The 23,157-nt window shown below is 41.0% G+C and overlaps 1 protein-coding gene across 1 annotated transcript in view; it reads right to left on the reverse strand.

Annotated features, from left to right (window-relative positions):
• LOC134341435 (F-box/LRR-repeat protein 20) overlaps positions 1-23,157 on the reverse strand; it is a 243,019-nt gene that overhangs the window by 47,044 nt on the left and 172,818 nt on the right. The window contains exon 5 of the mRNA XM_063039288.1: positions 1,154-1,222. Coding sequence (XP_062895358.1) covers positions 1,154-1,222 — 69 coding nt within the window. The remainder of the gene's footprint in view (positions 1-1,153; positions 1,223-23,157) is intronic.

The following is a 23,157-nucleotide window of genomic DNA, read 5'->3' on the forward strand; positions in this document are numbered from 1 at the left end:
TCACTTACTCAGCCCGCCTCCATGTCACAGTCCCTATGTTGGTACCCTGCTCACTGTGCCAGACGTGGAAGTTGAATCGGATAAGGTCACTCAGAGACCGTATTAGTACAAACTCTTTATTCAAAGCACCCGGGGCTTACTCAGTTAGTCACTCAAACAGGAGCAACTGTTCCTGCTCGATCCTCCAAACTAACTAACAATTCCCCTTACAACACAGATATGTTTGTTCAGATACCTCCCACACAAGACAGGCTGGAGTCAAAGTTATTTGCTACATGATTAGATTAGATTAGATTCAACCTTATTGTCATTGTGCCGAGTACAGATACAAAGCCAATGAAATGCATTTAGCATCTGACCAGAAAGGCAAAGAATAGTGTTATTTACAAAATAATTGCGAATAAAAAAAGTGCTACAGCACACAGATATAAAAGTACTGAGACAGTACAATACGGAAGCAATACTGCTTAGCGCTGTGATGAGAGGTTCAGCAGTGTCACAGCCTCAGGGAAGAAGCTCTTCTTGTGCCAGCCCCGAAAGACAAATTAAAAAATAGGGATAATGGACAGAACATACAGAAACAGACTGGAGCTGTCCTATCTCTATGCACGAGTGCACAATGAGATAAGAATCCTGAAACCCCAGCTAGCTACTTTCAAGAAAAAATATGGCTCAGCATGGCTTAGCACATCTGTTGATCATCAGCGGTTTCTTTCAGATAAACAGGCTGCTATTGTTTAACGAAGTGTTAACCCTTTAACATACTTTATGACAGGAGCTGCGTGTGATACTTAGCTGCCGTACTCAATATCCTATCTCATGAAACACAGTGTGCCAAATCCTCATTCACCACCATCAAGTGGAGGCAGTGCTGAAAACAACTTTTTATTTGTTACAATAGAAACTAACCTGTGTTCATGAACTTATACACTAGAAGTTTTACAGTTACACACACAACTTCAGTTATATCAGTACACATTGGACATAAAATAAACATAAAAAGTTTCTTTTTTCACATTATTGCACAAAGGAAATAGCTTAGTTACTGACAAATTGCTTCGCTCCTACCCTTTCCATCTTCGGTCACAACATTCACTAAGAGGGCCACATCAAGGTCCACTTCAACATTCTGTTAGTGAAGTGTTTTACTTACGCATCTGTGATTTTTGTGCATCCATTCAGACTTAACTGTTCAATATTTCTGCAATTCTGAGCAAAGGTTCTAGAACAACAGAGCAGAGATGTTACAAACAGTATGTACATTTTAAGTGCACTGCAAAATTACAACAGAAACTTTCCATCAAATGGATTATGCTGGCACTGAATCACTACCATGCTCTGCCGATGAAAAATAATGACATGTATTATGTACGACCTTCAATATGAACAACAGTGATCAACGTAGGAGTTTTACAGAGCATTAAACTATCCTATCCAAAATAATGACCTGGCTGGACTTTTTTTTACATTTTTTAATCTCAGAATAGGACTGCACCTGAAAGCTACACCTCTATTCCATTCAGTGGTTCTGAATGGAGCTAAGAAATACAAATATAAATTAGTCCCTCATGGCTAATCTTTTCTCTGTGTCACATGACAGCTGTGAAAATACATCAGTAACCCTGACATCTTTATGATTTTATAATTTTTGGAAAATGTAATGTGACAAAATGAAAAACAAGAGGAAGTCAGTAGATGCTGGAAATCCAAGCAACACACACAAAATGCTGGAGGAATTCACCAGGCCAGAAAGAAACATCAACTGTTCTCTTTTCCATAGATGCTGCCTGGCCTGCTGAGTTTATCCAGCACTTTTTGTGTGTGTGACAAAATGGAACCTGTGTGATCTCAGAGTATTTTGCTGGTTTGTTGATGAGCTTGAAAGGGAAACATGCCAGTGGTGTTTTGACATTACATGATTGAAAGCAGAGAAACATAGGACATAGCTGTTGAAGGTTGAAGCCTCAAAGATAAATGGACTAATTAAAGACAAGTGGAAGATGGATGCAAGAATGCAATTAAGAGATGAAACAACTTCAAAGTCATGAAGTTAATGAATTACTGGACTCTGTAAATGTATAAAAATGACCCATTTTGATCTGTAATATTGAAGCTACCTACTGATAACAATGCATGGAAGTAGACTTCTCTTGAAAGTAATAAACATGCTTATAAATTGTTCCACTCTAAGTTTGATGTATTCTTTACTGCATATTTAGAAGACCTAGCTAAACGGTACCTGACAGAATTTGCAGGTTCCAAAGATTCACTTTGTCTAAGCATTATAGAGACATAGGGAGATCTGAGAATGGAGCTGCCTAGGGGAAATTCTCAGGAGAAGCAATTGCCAAAAGGTTTCTTTTCCATCCTATGGACTTTCCATCTTGGCAGTCAGACTTCGAGTTGTGTCTTACTTTTGCCATATACACTGCAATCTTAAAGAGACCAGTTTCTCCTATCATGAATCCAACTCATTTGGTGTGATGGCAGAAACTTTGAATAATAAAAGAAGTGAACAAAGGAGTTAGATGGCTCTATGTCGGGACACACATACAGAAATGTAGAAAACCTACAGCACAATACAGGCCTTTTGACTCATAAAGCTGTGCTGAGCAGGTCCTTACCTTATAAATTACACAGAGTTATCCATAACCCTCTATTTTTCTAAGCTCCATGTACCTTTCCAGGAGTTTCTTAAAAGACACTACCATATCTGCCTCCACCACCATTGCCGGCAGCCCATTCCACATTCTCACCACTCCCTGCGTAAAAAACTTACCCGACATCTCCACTGTCCTGCTTCCAAGCACCTTAAAATTGTGCTCTCTTATGCTAGCCATTTCAGGCCTGGGAAAAAGCCTCTGATTGTCCACACAATCAATGCCTCTCACCATCTTGTACACCTCTATCAGGTCACCTCTCATCCTCCATCGCTCCAAGAAGAAAAGGCTGAGTTCACTCAAACTAGCATCCAGGATGCGTGAAATTTTACAGAGGTAATATGAGAAAGGAAATCAGTCAAACATTCAATAACAAAAGAGTGTCAGGAACACTGGGCACCAAAACTTAATACAGAAACATTTGTTAAACAATACAAGACGTTATAGTGAAAATTGGTAAGTCAACATTAAATAGAGGGAAAAAAGTGATAAAGTAAAAGATGGGTCAAGGTACGTCTTTACAGAGATTTGACATGTATGTACCAGCTTCAGTTACAGTGTGAAAAGCTGGTAAACAGTAAACAAGAAAAAGAAGCCATAGCTAAGAATGAAGTGGAGGGATTGAAGAAACAGTGCAGTGATTTAAAAGCAGTTATTAATTTCATACCCAAATTAGTACATGAAAAGAAAAGTAACACTGGAGATCATACAAAATATTTAACACAGATACAAAAGCTGCAAGGCCAACTTGCTTCACAGAGAGGAACAATATGTGCTTTTGGATCCGAAAAAAGGGAGGAGAGTGAATATGGAGAGGTACCATCATCATCAGGTGCCAAGCCCAGTTTCAGCTTTGGCTGCCACGGCCCACGCACTCCTGTTTCAGGTCAAGTGGATCAATTCATTGGTATTCATTTCCAGTTCTCTGGCTGCTGTCTCCATCATCATTTGTCTTTGTCTTCCTCTTGCTTTCTTCCCTTCAATCTTTCTCATAATTATTGTACATTCTAACTCCTTTCTCCTAATCACATGGGAATTAATCACAAGTCCAATGAAGTTACGTTGCCTTTTCATGATCTCATACATTATTTCTTTTTGTTTTGCTCTGTTCATGACATCCTCATTAGATATTCATTTCGTCCATAATATTCTTTGCATCCTCCTCAAAAACCACATCTCTGCTGCTACAATTTGTTTCCTCATGTTACTAGATATTGTCCAACATTCTGAGCCATATAACATAACTGAATAAACGTAACATTTCAGTGCTCTGAGGCGGGTCGTCATGCCTAGTTTAGTATTGGTTAGTATACTTTTCATTCTCGTAAAGGTGTCTTTTGCCATCCTTATTCTTCTTTTGATGTTCAAGTCGCACCTGCCATCTGATGTCACCCAGCTTCCTAAGTAGCAAAAGTTCTGTACTTGTTTTATGTCTTCCCCATTTATTCTCAGCCTGCAAATAGGATTCTCCTTCTTTTTGGATATCATCATACGTTCTGACTTTTTGCAATTGATTGATAGACCCATTTTTGCACTTTCTTCAACAATTATATCAATTAAGTTTTGTAGTTCTTCCTGCATACTTGCAATTAACACAGTGTCATCCGCATATCTAAAATTATTGATGTTTTCACCGCCAACTTTGATTCCCAAGATGTCTCTTATTTTTGTAATATTGTTTCACTGTACACTTTAAACAAATCAGGCGAGAAAACACACTCATGTCTTTCTTTTCTTTTTCAATCTTTTTATTAGTTTCATAATAATAAACATAGCAAAGTAATGGTACAAAGTTATTGGGAATACATTGTTATAATTGGCATAATAAATTATCAAGCCAGTTGACACTTAAATGACAAAACTCCCAATCATATAGGATACAGATAAACAAAATAAAACAAAGAAAAATATCTTTAAAAAATCATGAAAAAGGGTGGAGAAAATACCCCCTCCCAAAAATCTAACCTAAACAGTGTTAGTCAACTAAACTAAAAAAAAGACATGGGCTGTTATGTAACATCACAAAAAAAAGGAACCACTAGTGTCGACAACTACGTTCCTCTCAACAAATATTACAAAAAAGTAAAATAAGTTTGGAAAAGGTCAAATTACTTCATATGAAAATGTTGAATAAATGGCCTTCTGGTCTTTTCAAATTTAATAGAGGGATCATAATCAACACTTCTAATTTTTTCCAAATTTAAACACAGCATAGTTTGAGAGAACCAATGAAATGTGGTGGGAGGGTTAATCTCTTTCCAATTCAGCAAAATGGATCTTCTAGCCATTAATGTAAGAAATGCAATTATCCGACGAGCTGAAGAAGTTAAATGACTTGATTCTATCATTGGTAACCCAAAAATGGCAATAATTGGGTGAGGTTGTAAATCAATATTCAAAACAGTTGAGATAATATCAAAAATATCTTTCCAATATTTTTTCAACAAAGGACATGACCAAAACATATGAGTTAAAGAATCTATCTCGGAGTGACACCTATCACAAATAGGATTTATATAAGAATAATAATGAGATAATTTATCTTTAGAGATATGAGCCCTTTAAACTGTATCAACTCATGTTTAGCTCATATAGAGGATGAATGAACTAATTGAAGAATTTTTTCCCATTTTTCCATCGGTACAATAATCATAAGTTCTCCTTCCCAATCAGTCTTAATTTCATTAGCTACGTCAGGACATAATTTCATAATTGTATTATAAATAATTGCTGTAACACCTTTCTGAAAAGGATTTAAATCTATTTTTTTTCCCAAAATATCCATTGAATATAAATTTGGAAAGGTAGGAGAAACAGTATTTAAAAAATTTCTAACCTGTAAATATCTAACAAAGTGAGATCTAGGCAAATTACATTTATTAGATAATTGTTCAAAGGACATACAACAATAATCCAAAAATAAATCACAAAATCGTACTATACCTTTGATTTTCCAATCTAAATATGCTTGATCCACAGTGGAGGATTGAAAAAGAAATTAGATGTAATAGGACTTGCTAAAGTAAATTGGTTTAACCCAAAAAATCTTCGAAATTGAAACCATATATGTAAAGTATGTTTAACTATTGGGTTATCCATTTGTTTATACAATTTAGAAAGAGTAAAGGGAAGCGAGTCCCTAAAATAGAACCCAGTGAAAACCCTTGTAAAGAATTACATTCAAGATTTACCCAATGTGTACTTGAAATTACATCCAAGTCCCATAACCAAAATTTTAAATGTCGAATGTTAATTGCCCAACAGCAAAATCTAAAATTCGGAAGGGCTAACCATCCCTCTTTTTTGGATTTCTGTAAACGTCTTTTACCTAACCTAGGGTTTTTGTTCTGCCATATATATGAGGAAATTTTTGAATCAACATTATCAAAAAAGGATTTTGGAATAAAAATTGATACCGTCTGAAATACACATAAAAAATTTGGCAAAATAATCATCTTGATAGCATTGATCCGACCGATCAATGACAGAGACATTGGTGACCATTTAGTAAACAAAAGTTTAATTTGATCAATTAAAGGTAAAAAATTAGCTTTAAATAAATCTTTATGCTTTTTTGTGATTTTAAACTCCTAAATATGTAAAGGAGTCAGTAACCAACTTAAATAGTGAACATCCATAAATAGGAACCTGCTTCTTTAGGGGAAATAGCTCACTCTTATTAAGGTTCAATTTATAACCAGAAAAGTTACTAAATTGAGCCAACAAAGACAAAATAACGGGAATCTTTTTCCCCAGATTAGAGATATATAACAACAAATCATCTGCATATAATGATAATTTATGTATTTCATTTCCACGGGTAATACCAAAAATGTTAGGTGAGTCTTGGATGGCAATGTCTCATGCCTTTCTTGATTTTCGTAAACTGACTCACTTCTCCATCTATTCTTACAGCAGCAGTTTGTTCCTAGTATAGATTTCTGATTAGGCGGAGGTCTTTCGAATCTAGATCTAGAGTTTTCTGTAATATTTCAAATAACTTGTTGTGCTTCACTTTGTCAAATGCTTTTGTGTAGTCGATAAAACAAACAAATCTTTTTGCATTGAATAGCTTGTTCTGATAGTTTCCTTAACATCAATATGGTGTTTCTTATACCTTTGTCTTTACATTGTTCTTTACCTATCTCAGCTTTTAGCTCTTGTCATCAAAATTCTTAGAAGCATCTTGGTGATATGACTTACTAAACTTATGGTCCTATGTCATTCACATTCTATTGCTCCAGGTTTCTTAGGAAGAGTGATAAATACTGATTTTTTTCATCTCTTCTGGTGTTATTCCAGTCTCATAAAAGTCATTGATTAAATCAGTAAGTTTTTCAATTCCACAATCTTCCAGGGCAATAATTTGTTCTATTACTAATTCATCAGGACCTGTTGCCTTTCCTTTCTTCACCTTATTTACTGCATTGCGAACTTTGTATGGAGAGGTATATAACAGTATTTTAGCAATAAGGTGATAAATTATGGTTATGATGAAGAGCCTCCACCTGAGGATTCCCTGCCAACATACAATCAAAAGGAGCCCATCTTACTGTCCGCATGATTGCTCAGGGGTGGTGGGGCTGTGGCAGGAAATCAAAACCAAAATATAACATACACCATTCCATTCAGGGTACAGCAGCTGAAGGATATTGCTAAAGATATCAGGACATACTATCCTGGAGATGACCCTAGGGATCTCATTAGGCAACAAGACACATGTAAGTAACACATGGTCTAAATAACACCAGGGAAAGGCGCTTAATTACAATGTACTTGCATCCAAATATAAACTCACTCTGCTTTGTCAGAAACACAGCAATATGCTACGAAAAGATATGAGGAGTTAAAGAATGCAATATTGACTGTTGTGGGTGTTAACAGACGGGACCAGGTAGATGCACTAGCCAAGTATTACCAGAGGAAGGGAGAAAACCACTCTGCATTTCCATCTATGGGTGATGTACCAAAGAGCATATGGATTCACATTAGATCAGAGTTTGGAGTTACATAAAGGCCAGAATATGATAGAATTCTGGTTAATTTAAGGATGTTATATATTTACTTTGCATGTTGAATTACTGCCAACAATTCTTTGTTTTAAAGTCTTAGAGCAACACATTTCCTCAATTTTGTCATATTGTAACTGAATATGGTAATGGTTTAACCCTTAGGAACAAGAGGTTTTCTGGAATGGTTTAAAGTGTGAATGATTTGCATGTTTTAATTCTGTGAAGTGTGGCCACAAGTTAATTCACTTGAGAAATGAAAAGGCTGTTCTGTGATGCTCAATCGATATTGAGAGGAAGTTAGAATTAATCCTATGCTTCAAACCAAAAGATGATTAATTTAAATATTTTCCTACCTTAGTGGGAATGTGCTCTTGTCTTTTAAGAGGAAGTGTCTTTAAGAGGTTGCATTAATGTGTTAATGTGTTGGGACCCCTAGCCAGCAGTTTTTTCTCTTTCTTGGTTCTTTGAAAAATGAGGGAAAGCTATAAACAGTGAGAATTAATTAATTATTTAAGTTTTGCAGTTATTCATGAAGAGGTTAGAGGAAGAAAACTACAATATGGATTTTGGTTTTGCCTACCCTGTGATTTATTTGTTCATATTTGTATTCTGTGCTCTACGTAACTGATTTTAGAGAGATCCAGATTCTACACTGGCCATATGGAATTCAGGTTAGGGAGATGAAAATGCATTGCAATATGAGATGCCCACATTTCAGAGGGAAAGATAACTCGAAAATTGCTCACTGGTAAACAACACACATCAAAGTTGCTGGTGAACGCAGCAGGCCAGGCAGCATCTCTAGGAAGAGGTACAGTCGATGTTTCGGGCCGAGACCCTTCGTCAGGACTAACTGAATGAAGAGCTAGTAAGAGATTTGAAAGTGGGAGAGTGAGGGGTAGATCCGAAATGATAGGAGAAGACAGGAAGGGGAGGGATGGAGCCAAGAGCTGGACAAAAGGGATATGAGAGGATTGTGGGACAGGAGGCCCAGGGAGAAAGAAAAGTGGGGGGGGGGGAACCAGAGGATGGGCATGGGGTATTTTCAGAGGGACAAAGGGAGAAAAAGAATGTGTGTATATAAACAAATAATGGATGGGGTACGAGGGGGAGGTGGGGCATTATCAGAAGTTTGAGAAGTCAATGTTCATGCCATCAGGAATATATGGAATATAAGGTGTTGTTCCTCCAACCTGAGTGTGGCTTCATCTTTAGAGTAGAGGAGGCCGTGGATAGACAAGTCAGAATGGGAATGGGATGTAGAATTAAAATGTGTGGCCACTGGGAAATCCTGCTTTCTCTGGTGGATAGAGCGTAGGTGTTCAGCAAAGCGGTCTCCTAGTCTGCGTCGGGTCTCGCTGATACATAGGCCACATCGGGAGCACTGGTCACAATATATCACCCCAGCCAACTCACAGGTGAAGTGTCGCCTCACCTGGAAGGACTGTCTGGGTCCCTCGATGGTGGTGAGGGAGGAAGTGTAAGGGCATGTGTAGCACTTGTTCTGCTTACAAGGATAAGTGCCAGGAGGGAGATCGGTGGGGAGGGATGGGGGGGAACGAATGGACAAGGGAGTCACGTGGGGAGCAATCCCTGCGGAAAGCGGGGCGGGGGGGAGGGAAAGATGTGCTTAGTGGTGGGATCCCGTTGGAGGTGGCGGAAGTTACGGAGAATAATATGTTGGACCCGGAGGCTGGTGGGGTGGTAGGTGAGAACCAGGGGAACCCTATTCCTAGTGGGGTGGTGGGAGGATGGAGTGAGAGCAGATGTGCGTGAAATGGGGGAGATGCGTTTGGGAGCAGTGTTGATGGTGGAGGAAGGGAAGCTCCTTTCTTTAAAAAAAGGAGGACATCTCCCTCGTCCTGGAATGAAAAGCCTCATCCTGAGAGCAGATGCGATGGAGACGGAGGAATTGCGAGAAGGGGATGGCATTTTTGCAAGAGACAGGGTGAGAACAGGAATAGTCCAGGTAGCCGTGAGAGTCAGTAAGCTTACTGTAGACATCAGTAGATAAGCTGTCTCCAGAGACAGAGACAGAAAGATGTAGAAAGGGGAGGGAGGTGTCAGAAATGGACCAGGTAAACCTGAGGGCAGGGTGAAAGTTGGAGGCAAAGTTAATAAAGTCAACGAGCTCAGCATGCGTGCAGGAAGCAGTGCCAATGCAGTCGTCAATGTAGTGAAGGAAAAGTGGGGGACAGATACCAGATGGAATCTATGCTTCGAACATAGATGGCATGAACACTGACTTCTCAAACTTCCGCTAATGCTCCACCTCCCCCTCGTATCCCATCCGTTATTTATTTATATACACACATTCTTTTTCTCTCTCTCCTTTTTCTCCCTCTGTCCCTCTCACTATACCCCTTGCCCATCCTCTGCATTCCCCCTCCCTTTTCTTTCTCCCTGAGCCTCCTGTCCCATGATCCTCTCATATCCCTTCTGTCAATCAACTGTCCAGCTCTTGGCTCCATCCCTCCCCCTCCTGTCTTCTCCTATCATTTCGGATCTCCCCCTCACCCTCCCACTTTCAAATCTCTTACTAGCTCTTCTTTCAGTTAGTCCTGACGAAGGGTCTCGGCCCGAAACGTTGACTGTACCTCTTCCTAGAGATGCTGCCTGGCCTGCTGCGTTCACCAGCAACTTTGATGTGTGTTGCTTGAATTTCCAGCATCTGCAGAATTCCTCGTATTTGCGTTTTGGTCACTGGTAAACAGTATGTGGTAGTTGGATCTGGATAAACTCACTAAGAGACCATATAAGTATAAACCCTCTATTCAAAGCCTCTGGGACACTTCCATTAGTCACTCAAACTAACTGGCAGTTCCTCTTGCAGAATAGATATAGTTGCTCAGAAACTCCCATACAGGACAGGCTGGGACTGGTTTTATCTATGTGTATCACAGTACAAAAAGGCAAATTACAGACAGATATAGTGGCTCACATACACAGGACAGGCTAGAGCTGGTCTTATCCATGTGCATGACTGCACAAAGAAACAAGGACCTTGATGCACTGACAGCCTAACTACAAGTAGAAATGTTGCTCAGCATTGAATAGCAAGATTAACACATCTGTTGATTATCAGCAGGTTCTTAAAGAAAAACAGGCTGCTATGTTCAGCCAACCGTGTTAACCCTTTATACATTTTATCATTCACTCCTTCTGATCATTACAGGATCAACAAAGTAGTAATTTTTACAGTGCAAGCAACTGAGTACAGTATTGAATTATCAGTGGGTAAAACCAACATACAACAGTAATTATACAAATGATAAATACAACATTTAGGCCTTCATGCAATATCATGCCCACAAGTTACTGAACAGGCATTCAAACGACCAGCATTTAGATCCCTCGATGAACCCATGTAAATCCTGCCCAACTTTCTTGATGCTGTTGATCTACTTGGCAATATGCTCGGTGAGGGACGTAATGTTAATAGACTCATCAAGGATATAGGTTCAGCATTCTGTTCCAGTGATAGTACAGGTTCCCCCTTTTTCAGCTAGGATAAAATATAAATCCATACAATTTTGTAGGACTGTTTGTCAGATGGCTAACATTTCCATAGTCCCCTCAGCCACCTGAGGCTGGGTGTCTACCAGAGCACTGGCAGTTTAATTTGACAATTCTTCCAGGACAGCTGCCAACTTAATGATTTCTCAGGAGTTCCTAGCCGTGCCATAAGATGGGAAGGCAATCATCCAGAACCTCTCTGACTCTGTGAGCCTGTAGAGTTGGTCAGTACCATCTGAGGGTAATAATGCTTATAGTGATTTTTGGTAAGGTATACATCTCTAGAGTTAGAAAATATGTGATAGCGTTGCACCAGTGGTAGCTTTATGTGTGATATCATGCATTTTATAACACTACCCTAAAATAAACATTTCTGAAAAGTGGTCAGTATAAAGTACAACATATAAACTCAACCTAGAGGTATTTTGTCATCAGCGATCCCTCAACATTGAAATTTGTCACAATGAGAGCTGAGTTCAAGCACTTTTCATCAAATGTAGTTATAAAATTCTATATTGAAAACTATGTCATTGGTGGCACTTGCAGTACAGTGCCCAATTTCATTTTTAGAAAAACATTTGTCTGTTGTTTATTTTAGAAAAGTCATTAAAAACCCTAGGACACATATAATCACATGGATTTGTGGAGAATTTATTCAGGAATTCAAATAAGTAATCACTTTTTGTACATATTCCATATTAACATCAGTACAACAGAAAATGTTACCCCACCTCACCCCCCAAAAAGGTAAAAAACCTCATTTGGAGAGATTTCTGAACTTTTATCAATGTCATGATATTTTCCATATTGTTGTATCAAATCAAAACAACCTTAAGCTTTTGTCATAGCATATAGAATTATAGTACAATAATTCAAATGTGGGGATCCACACGGCCATAACCTAGGCCCCATTTGGTTGTAAAATGAATATATTTAATCAAAGACTGCTTTCCATACTTTCATAACCTATTAATAATCATAATAATTTTCCAAGTCTTCCACATCTTCATCTGAACTTTGCACACTCTCTGAAGTGGATGCCTGGTTCTCACAGTCTGCCAGTCTACACATGTCAGTACACGTGAGGCCATTTGCAACATACATACATCTTGGGAGTGAACATTTTTTTGGACAGTTACAGGCCAGTAGATCCAGGACGGCATCAGGTGCTGGCTGGCCTTTCATCCAGTGCACCACCAACTGTTCAGCTTCCTCTTCTCTCTCCATCTTCCATCCTCTGCCAATAGGGCTTGGCACTTGTGGGTCCTTCTCCAAACATCTTCTCCATATATCAGCCTGGTAACTGGCTCGCTGTGCACGTTTTGTTAAGCAGTCCTTGCATGTTGGGAGTTGATGACTTTTGGTTTCACCTTTTTTGACACAGAAAAGGTGATACCTGAGCTCATTGATCTTGGTAGTTGATGCTTGGGGCATACAGGAGACATGTAAATGCCTCCAGTTTGTCCTTCAGTTCTGGGGAGAGGTCCCATTCCTGACCCAACTCTGAGAATGTGTCCTGAGTTTCCCTGTTGCTGGTCAGAAGCTTTAGGGCACTTGTCTTCCCTTTGCCTGCAAAAGCACTTACAGTGTCACCTCCTGAATATGCGTGCAACCTGATGAGAGCCGCACAAACCTCTATGCCAACACTGGCAGCAACCTTCCTGATGTCTGCACTTCTGGAACAATGGGGCCTCAATCTTGTCACAAAATGCTGAAGACACGATAAAGATATCTGTGTCTACTGAGCAGATCACTACAGATTTGTATCCCTCTCTTGTGTCATGGGCAGCATGGAGAAGTAGGCAGCCATCTGCTTCTTCTTGTGACACCGAAGAGCTAATGCCTCCTCACTGTCTTCAGATGTGATTCCGTGACATCCGTCATTCACAGTTTTTCTGCAAGGTTGTGGCAAAAGTAGCTTTATTTGTCTTTCTGTGATTCTTCTGGTGTGGACAGAGCCCAGTGTAATGGGCCATGGGGATGAGAAAGGACATCCCCCATAGGTAGACTGTGCCCTTGTGCCATCACTATGATGTGTCCAAACAAAGACCTGTCTGCTTTCAAGATGATTGCTCTCTCATCTGATTTCACTTCTCTCTTCTTACACATATCACTGAATGTTTTCAGCTTGTTGGTTTTCATTGGGTCATGGAATTTCTTTGCTGGTGGGTCTTCCTCTAGTCTCTCATCCTTGAAGGTTGCTTAGCATTGCTGACCAGTTTCATAGGCCTTCATCAGGTCAGAGGAAATGTCCTTGAGGGCTGCCTTTGCCGTAGAGATGCTAATGAGGTCCCGCTTCTCTGCAAATGGGTTGACCCATTCATGTATGAAGCTAACCACTGCTGAAACTGCTTCCTCATCCTTCTGGATTCTTGGCCGCTGCAGCTCCACATGACAAAGCTCTGATCTGTTGCCTTGCACAATTTCCCTTAACTGTCCCAGAAATGCACTGCGGTGCTCAGCTGTTATGTAGTAACACTTGATAGCTCCAGCATTCAGGCTGAACCGCGATGTGCCTCCAGGAGTCTGTGTGTCTTTGTTTACTGTGGCTTCAACAGCCTGGTCCACAGGAATCTGCCTAAAGGGGTTGTTACGTGACAGCTGCACTGAGAATTAGCCTGTCTTGAAGATCTCATACAGAGCAGGATTATTCTCTGGGAGGTTCATCATCTGAGCAAAGTAAGGGGACAGGTAACTGGCATAATTCATCTTATCATAGGCAAAGCACCATGGGATCACAGAAAGCTACCAGCGCTGCAACACTATCACATATTTTCTAGCACTAGGGGTGTATACCTCAGCAAAAATCACTATAACAATTATTCCCCCAGATGGTACTGATGGCCCAAATTTGGAGTCCTGGCTCACAGTCTATCTGACTCTGTGATTCCCCATTTCTGCCTCTGCCAGTGGGGGTGATCCCACAGCTCGGGCACTACCCTTAGGTTGGGGACTAGGTAAGCTAGAAAACAGCACCTGCTCCTTTCTTCTGGGGTGGCTTCCGGTCCCACCTGTTGGTCACTTCCCTGGGTAGCCACAAGTAGGCTTCATCCCCACAAACCCAATAGGGGCTACTCAAAGGACCCAGGAAAAAGCCCACCATTAACATTATAATTATAGATGCTACAAGTCCTGTTCCCTAGGAAAAGTTTCCCCTGGTTATTACAGTAACAAGTTGTATTTGCCACCCGGGCATGGGGCACATGTAGGTGTTGCCAAGAGGCTTCAGGAGAGGAGGACATATTCAACAGGGACCTGAGATACCACCCTTCAAAACACTGACGTTTACGATCGCTCAGGGTCCTCTTGTAATTCTGGACTTCACTACCCTGGGTGTTGTTAGAGAATCCCCTAGCAGAGAGTTCCTCACTGGAATTGAGGGGGATCACTGACAACTGTACCATAGTCTTTCCATGCGGGGGTACTTGCACATATATCCGATATTCCCCTGCTTCTTGGTGTTGGGCATAGTTGTAACAAAGGGACAGGGAAGTATTCTGGGCAAAATCAGACAGTAGGGGATGTTTTGGCCACGGCACTTGGGGAACTACTCCCTGTGTGGGCCTTGGGGAAAAGATGGTTCTAACCTGTGGGGAGCTGTCCCATCTTCGGTACATTGCTCCTGCCCTTATGTATGAATGTAGTTGACTGGAAGCCCACAAAAAGAAGGCAGAAGACAATGGCCCAGTACATGGTGAAGTCCTTATTCTGTAATTTTTACAGTCAGTAGAATGTGTCCACCATGATTGTCCTTCCAGCTTGACTGCTGTGGGTGTGGTGAGCAGTACTTGGAATGGTCCCTTCCTCTGTTGTCCTAGTTTGCCACAGCTTCAGTTCTTAGTTAGTATGTAGGCCTCAGGTTCAATGTTGGGGTAGTCACCTTCTCTTGTCGTGTTGTCTTCGTCCTTGTATGCCTGACGCACCTGTCAATGTAAGGCTTGGAGAATCTTAGTTTGATAGCCCGTTTATATCAAGAGTGGGAGGTCGTGTGGAACACTATGGAGTCCTTAGGGGCTTTCCAAAGAAGAATTAACACATCTGTTGATTATCAGCAGTTTCTTGCAGAACATGCTATGTTTAACCAAATGCGTTAACCCTTTACATATTTTCTGAAGTTAAATTGGGAAAATGAAATTTATAACTTTGGAAAATAGGAATATTTTTGGAGCAATCCTAAAACTTGCTTTTACTGCTTTCCTTTTATAGCACATAAATGATGTTGCTCAAAACATTTTAAATATTGATTTTGAGTCTGAGATTCTTTGAAGATAGTTTTGATGCAAGAAGTATTTTGTTTTGTAAATTGCAATTGCAAGTTCAAATTAAATATTGAACTGGTTCAAGCAGTGGGGCAAAATGGTTAGGTGCTGAAGTGTTATTGTGGACTGCATTATTATTTATTGACATAAAATTGTCTTGCATAATTCTGACATTTATGTAAGAAATTCAGGGGCAGCAGCTGCTGCATCACTGCTACCCAAAGACCAATGGACCATCTAGGATCAATGGCATTGAGCACCCCACCTTATCTCAGTGGTTGAGGGAGCAAAGCTGACAAAAGGTCTACTCTACTCCCAGAAGCTCTACTGTAACGTGGATGACTTCATGTTGGCTTCCACAAGCAAGAAAATTTGTGAGCAGCACTCCCTCTACTTTTTACATAAGCTAGCCAAGAAAGGTCATAAAGTATCAAAGCAGAAACTACAGTTTGCACAGCCAGAAGTTATTTATAAGGGACATACTTTATCCCAGGATAACATCATTGTTTAAGACAATAATTCACAGGGTAAAGAATCATTTCCTGGAGATGACAAACAACAGAAAATCCAAACAACACACACAAGATGCTGGAGGAACTCAGCAGACCAGGTAGCAACTATGGGAAAAAGTACAGTCGACATTTTGGGCTGAAACCCTTAAGCAGGACTGGAGAAAAAAAGCTGAGGAGTAGATTTGAAAGGTGGAGGGAGGGGATAGGTGAAACTTGGAGGGGGAGGGATGAAGTAAAGAGCAAGGAAGTTGATTGGTGAAAGAGACAGAAGCCATGGAAAAAAAGAAGAAAGATGGTGGGGGGAAGGAGCATCAGAGGGAGGCAATGGGTAGGCAAGGAGATAACATGAGAGAGGGACTAAGGGATGATTTCCTGGGGATCTATTGTTCGGTCCCTCCAGAAAATATCTCTTCCCAGTCAGCCAGGTCTGTTATACCCCAGAAGCTGAGGAAACATTTGACCGTATAAAAGAGGCCGTAATATTTGCCTCAGCTTTGGGCCTCCCAGACTACAGTCAGGAGTTTCACCATTTAATTCACCATAAGAATAGTTTTGCTCAGGCCGTTTTCACTCTGGACCATGGGGAAAGGCCGAGTTTTTCACTTCAGCGCTCAGACTCAATAGCCAGAGGTTTACTGGGTTGTGTTTCAGTGGTGGCAGCCACTTGCCTTGCTGTTCAGCACATGCAGTCTCTGACTCTTAGTCATCTTATTCCTTTCATGTCCCACTTTTAATGGAAATGTTCCTGATTTACTGTGCCACCATACAACTTAACCTCGTTGGGCAAACTAAGTACAAATCATGTTATTAACAAACCTGAAAGTTGGAATTACTGCTGTGCAGCTCTTCTCCTTACTGTGAAACTGTAGTTGTGCTGACCATGAACCCTACTCTAGAAGCTGCCCCTATTTCTTTAAGCTAGATGAACCTATCTAAGAGACTCTTAAAAGCCCTTACTGTATCCACCTCTACCACCTCCGCTGGCAGTGTATTCCATGCACTCACAACTCTCTGTGAAAAACTTAGCTATGACATCCTCCGTCTACCTACTTCCAAGCACATTAAAACTATGATTCCATGCACTCACAACTCTCTGTGAAAAACTTAGCTATGACATCCTCCGTCTACCTACTTCCAAGCACATTAAAACTATGTCCCTTGTGTCAACCATTTCAGCCCTGGGAAAAGTCTCTGACTATCCACACAATTAGTGCCCTCATCATCTTGTACACCTCGACCAGGTCACGTCTCATCCTTCATCGCTCCAAGGAGAAAAGGCTGAGTTCACTCAACCTATTCTCATAAGGCATGCTCCCCAATCCAGGCAACATCCTTGTAAATCTCCCCCTCACCGGGTCCTATATAGCCGCAACATTACCTCTCGGCTCTTAAACTCAATACCACGATTGATGAAGGCCAATGCACCCTACTCCTTCTTAACCACAGAGTCAATCTGTGCAGCAGCTCCGAGAGCCCTATGGACTTGGACCCCAAGATCCCTCTGATAGTCCACACTGACAAGAGTCTTACCATTCATATTATATCCTGAGTGTCCAAATTTAACCTACCAAAATGGACCACTTTACACTTACCTGGGTTGAATTCCATCTGCCACAAGAATTCCATGTGCACTTCACTGATTCTCCTATTGTTACTGGTGATTTAATTTTCTTTGTGACAGTTCAGCTTTGTGTAACAAAATGGGAAAACCAAGCCCTGAGTATGCAATTGTTTCTGTTGTGGAGGCAGCGGCACTTTCCATGTGTACTTCAGCACAATAAGTGAGCTTTGTGCTCATTAGGGTTTGTTCATTTGCTACAGGCCAAACAACCAATATTTATACAGACTCATGCTATCCCTTAGGAGTAGCACATGATTATGGACAGATTGGAAAATTACAGGGATTTTTGATCTGGGGGGGCAAATCCCTATTAAAATTAAATGCATGTGCAAAACATATTGGCAGCATCACAGGAGTCTAAACAGGTTACAATCATTAAATGTCTAGCACATACTGGACAATTGGATAGAGAGAAATTGCTACTATAACAGGGGTCCATACCTTGCTGAAAGATGGCCCTTTTGTATACTTACATATGGATTTTATTGAATTGCTTCAATGTGAAGGGTATTAGTACATATTAGTCAGTATTGATGTGTTCTAGTGATGGGTTGAAGCATTTCCTTGTGGAAGCAATCTAGTGATTCTAGCATGGATACAGCAGTAGCTGATTGGCAGGAGGCAAAGAAAAGGAATAAAGGAAGCCTTTTGAGATTTGTTGCTGGTGACTAGTGGTATCCTGCAGGGGCCTGTGTTGGGACCAATTCTTTTTACATCATTTGTCAATGATTTGGATGATGGAATTAATGGTTTTATTGCAAAGTTTGCAAATCATATAAAGACTGGTGGAGGGGCAGGTAGTTCTGAGAAAGAAGGACTTAGACAGATTAGGAGAAGGACAAAGAAGTGGCAGATGGAACACTGCATTGGAAAGTGAATGACCCTGCACTTCGGTAGAAGAAATGAAAGCATACACCTTTTTTTAGATGGAGACAAAATACAATCCCTGTACAGGATCCCCTAAGATTAGTTTGCTGGTTGAGTTTGTGGTAAGGAAGGCAAATGCAATGTTAGCATTCATTTCAAGAGTACACGAATAGAAAAGCAAGGATCTAATGTTGAGACTTTATAAAGCACTGATGTGGTCTCTGTTGTAGTATTGTGAACAGTTTTGGGCCCTTTATCTTCAAAAGGATGAGCTGAAACTGGAGATGGTTCAAAGGAGATTCACGAAATTATTCCAGGATTGAACAGCTTGTCATATAATGTGTGTTTGATGGCTTTGGACCTGTATTCACTGAAATTCAGAAGGATGAGGGATGAGCTCATTGAAACCTATCGAATGGTGAAAGGCTTTGATAAAGTGGATGTGGGGAGGATAGTTCCCATGATGGGAGAGTCTAAGACAAGAGGACAGAACCTCAGAATACAGGGATGTCCTTCTAGAATGGAGATTAAGAGGAATTTCTTTAGTCAGAGTGTGGAGAATCTGTGGAAATTTTTGCCACTGGCAGTTGTGAAGGTCAAGTCTTCATGTATATTTAAGATCTGATTGTTTAGATCATGAAAGAATATGGAGAGAAGGCAGAGGACTGGGGCAGAGAAGGAAATGGATCAGCCATGATGAAATGGCAGAGCAGATAATGGCCTAATTCAGATCCCAAATCTTATGGTCTAATGGACAAAGGTACCATCTCACTAGTAAAGTATTTAAAGAAGTATGCAAAGTCTTACAGCAACACACATAAAAGTTGCTGGTGAACGCAGCAGGCCAGGCAGCATCTATTGGAAGAGGTACAGTTGACGTTTCAGGCCAAGACCCTTCGTCAGGACTAACTGAAGGAAGAGCTAGTAAGAGATTTGAAAGTGGGAGGGGGAGGGGGAGATCCGAAATGATAGGAGAAGGCAGGAGGGGGAGGGATGGAGCCAAGAGCTGGACAGGTGATTGGCAAAAGGGATATGAAAGGATCATGGGACAGGAGGCCCAGGGAGAAGGAAAAGGGGGAGGGAGGAGAAAAACCCAGAGGATGGGCAAGGGGTATAGTCAGAGGGACATAGGGAGAAAAAGGAGAGAGAGAGAGAGAGAGAGAGAGAGAGAGAGAAAGAATGTGTGTATATAAATAAATAACGGATGGGGTACGAGGGGGAGGTGGGGCATTAGCGGAAGTTAGAGAAGTCGATATTCATGCCATCAGGTTGGAGGCTACCCAGATGGAATATAAGGTGTTGTTCCTCCAACCTGAGTGTGGCTTCATCTTTACAGTAGAGGAGGCTGTGGATAGACATGTCAGAATGGGAATGGGATGTGGAATTAAAATGTGTGGCCACTGGGAGATCCTGCTTTCTCTGGCGGACAGAGCGTAGGTGTTCAGCAAAACGATCTCCCAGTCTGCGTCGGGTCTCGCCAATATATAAAAGGCCACATCGGGAGCACCGGACGCAGTATATCACCCCAGCCGACTCACAGGTGAAGTGTCGCCTCACCTGGAAGGACTGTCTGGGGCCCAAAATGGTGGTAAGGGAGGAAGTGTAAGGGCATGTGTAGCACTTGTTCTGCTTACAAGGATAAGTGCCAGGAAGGATGAAGGGGACGAATGGACAACGGACAAAGTCTTACAGGTTGTTCAACATTTCCACTGTAGCTACCATCCTCAGTCAGTAGGCCTAGTGGAAAGGATGAACTAAACAATTTAAGAATAAACTTAGCAAAATGCATGAAGAAACAGGACTAAAATGGAGACGGGTGCTGCATTTGGTTATGATGACTATTTGAGCCTCTGCTGTGAGAACTATTGGCCTGTCCCTACACGAAATCATCATGCACCATTGGGAGTTAAGCACAGCGATATACATAACCTGGATGACAGTATGCAATGAACTATTGCATTGTCCTAACAAAAAGCATCAACAGATCTCATCAACACATAAAGAAAGCTCAGCAACTATCAGCGTTCAGCCTGGAGATTACGTGCTGGTGCAGACATTTAAAAGAAAAAATTGTTTGGAACCTTGATTTGAACGACTATTTCAAGTATTGCTGGTCTCTAATATAGCCAATAAGGTAGGAGACAAGCCAGCATGGATTCACACCTCTCACTGTAAGAACAATATAGAAAAATGAAGCCACTAAGTGTCCCAGTGATAGCAGCTGGATTATCCCTTGTCTTTTCTCTGACAGCTGTAACTGACACGAACACCTTATCATGAATGACTTACGAATATACAAACGAGCCCAATGTTTCAAGCTGCTGGGTTTGTATTGCTATCCTAGCACATGTGGAAATGGGCATGCCCCTTTTATCTATGCCCTTAATATTACTTGTCCAACCCCTTCAATGAACTGTTACTTTAATTGGTCCAGGCCCTCTGCCCTGGATACGCTGGTACAATGGTACTGAACTCAGAAACATAGATCCTCTTCCTCCTCTTACTGGTACAGCCAGAATATCACTGGGGGAAGTTCAGGATATTTATATGGAAACAACAAGTGTTTTAGGGAATGGTATATGAGCCCTATACGATAATGCTAACCCCAGAGTAAAAGGACTTAGTGATGTCCCTGGGGAAAGTAACACTTGCCTACGGAATTGGTTAACATGACATCAGCATTGGAAAATCAGCAAATGAAACTGCATATGGTCTTGATCAAACCCACAAGCAATATCTAAAAATTGGTGCAACACACATCAAAGTTGCTGGTGAACGCAACAGGCCAGGCAGCATCTCTAGGAGGAGGTACAGTCGACGTTTCAGGCCGAGACCCTTCGTCAGGACTAACTGAAGGAAGAGTGAGTAAGAGATTTGAAAGTGGGAGTGGGAGGGGAGATCCAAAATGATAGAAGACAGGAGGGGGAGGGATGGAGCCAAGAGCTGGACAGGTGATTGGCAAAGGGGATATGTGAGGATCATGGGACAGTCTAAAAATTGGTGACAGTCTGTGTAGTAGCATTGTAAAACCAAATGGCTTTGGACTTTCTTTTATCCATGAAAGGAGATTTGAGGTATTGGGGAAACCAGCCCCAACAAGTGACTCAAAAGTACTGGTACTTGGAAAATAAATCCCTATACCAGCTATCAACACAGTACTAAGTACAGCATCTACATGGTCAATGTACAAAATGCTGAAGAAACTCAGCAAGTCAGGCAGCATCTGTGAACAGCCAGTATAAAAGACCAATATGTTCCCTCTTTCTATGTGTTCCTGATGAAGGGTTACAATTGTCCATTGTTTGTGGTGTAGCTTTATATAACAGTACGTCCACACGACGCTGGATAATTTTGAAAACAAAGCTTTTTCTCTTCGTTGTGACCTTCCGTCCACACTGAAACTGCGTTTTCATCCCCCAAAAACGGAGATTTTCAGAAACGGTCTCCAGAGTGAATAAATCTGAAAACGCCTAATGTCCGTTGTAGTGAGTATGGGGTAACCGGAGAGATTTAAAAACGCTGTCATGACAACACCACAACAACAACGCTTTTCTGCTTCTGCTTGGTACTGCGCAAGCTGTTATAACGTGCAGTCAGTGTGAACGGCGTGAGTGTTAAATTATAAAGTGAGTTTTTTTGGCTTATTTAAGAACGCTGTTATGACGTGCTGGAACAGATAGCCGCAGCGCGGCATTTCGTTGTTCTCTTGAACACAACAACCTAATAACTTCAGAACAGACGGCAACGAGACTGAAGCCAGAAGAGTTAGAAATGTACTCACCAAATACTTTGACCCATAGCTTACTGAATAAATAAGTATACTCACTTTGCCCTGTTTTCTGTACTTGCTTGTATGAAGGTGGTTTACCTATTTATGCAAGTACTTCTCTGACAATAGATGTGTGACAGCCTGTTGTAACATTGTATGGAAATACAAGATAACACTGATGCAGACATTTTATACATTTAACAAGGTGCTTTATTAATGCAACAGAGTAAGTCAGTTTTTCAACGTTTGTCGTCAGCTGGATCATACTGTCCGTGAACTCCCTGTCGGTTGCCTCCATATGCTCCAATATTTGTTTTTGTTTCAGTTTTAAGTCCTCCTGCGCGAGAGCCAAGAGCAAGTCCTTTTAAGCTTTTCTACTCTGTAACTGGACAAACGCACACCAAGTATATCATTTCCTCTTCGCTTGTTCTCTTTGTGTCCTGCGCGTGCCTAGTAGGAGGAGATTTGCCCAAATATCCGTCTAGTGTGGACAGAGATATTTTGAAAAACACTTAGTGTGGACGCTTGTCGTTTTTACTTGAAACTGGCATTTTCAAAATTATCCGGCGTAGTGTGGACGTAGCCTAAGTCAGCATAATATAATGAGCTGATGGCATGTAATGTGCAGTACTGTTCTATGTTCTAAATTGGCTTCAATTCTTTGGGCAGACAGAATATGGGAAAGAGAGTAGTCTTCCATTGGATTAAACATCAGTTGAATCCAAGTGGACTAATGATTTCACAATTTGGTTGAAGACGATAGCTAAGACTTAAATTGGGAATTTATATGTGCATGTATCAAGGATAATAAAATGACCTACACAAAATTAGACAAAGTAGATCAGCAATAACAATGTGGGGGATGAATTCATGCAGAATTTTTCTAAATCTGTTGATTAAGGAACCAATGAAGGTACTAGATATTTTAGACACAGCGTTGC

This window comes from Mobula hypostoma (genome assembly GCF_963921235.1).
Source record: "Mobula hypostoma chromosome Y unlocalized genomic scaffold, sMobHyp1.1 SUPER_Y_unloc_4, whole genome shotgun sequence".
In the NCBI taxonomy this organism is placed as follows: Eukaryota; Metazoa; Chordata; class Chondrichthyes; order Myliobatiformes; family Myliobatidae; genus Mobula; species Mobula hypostoma.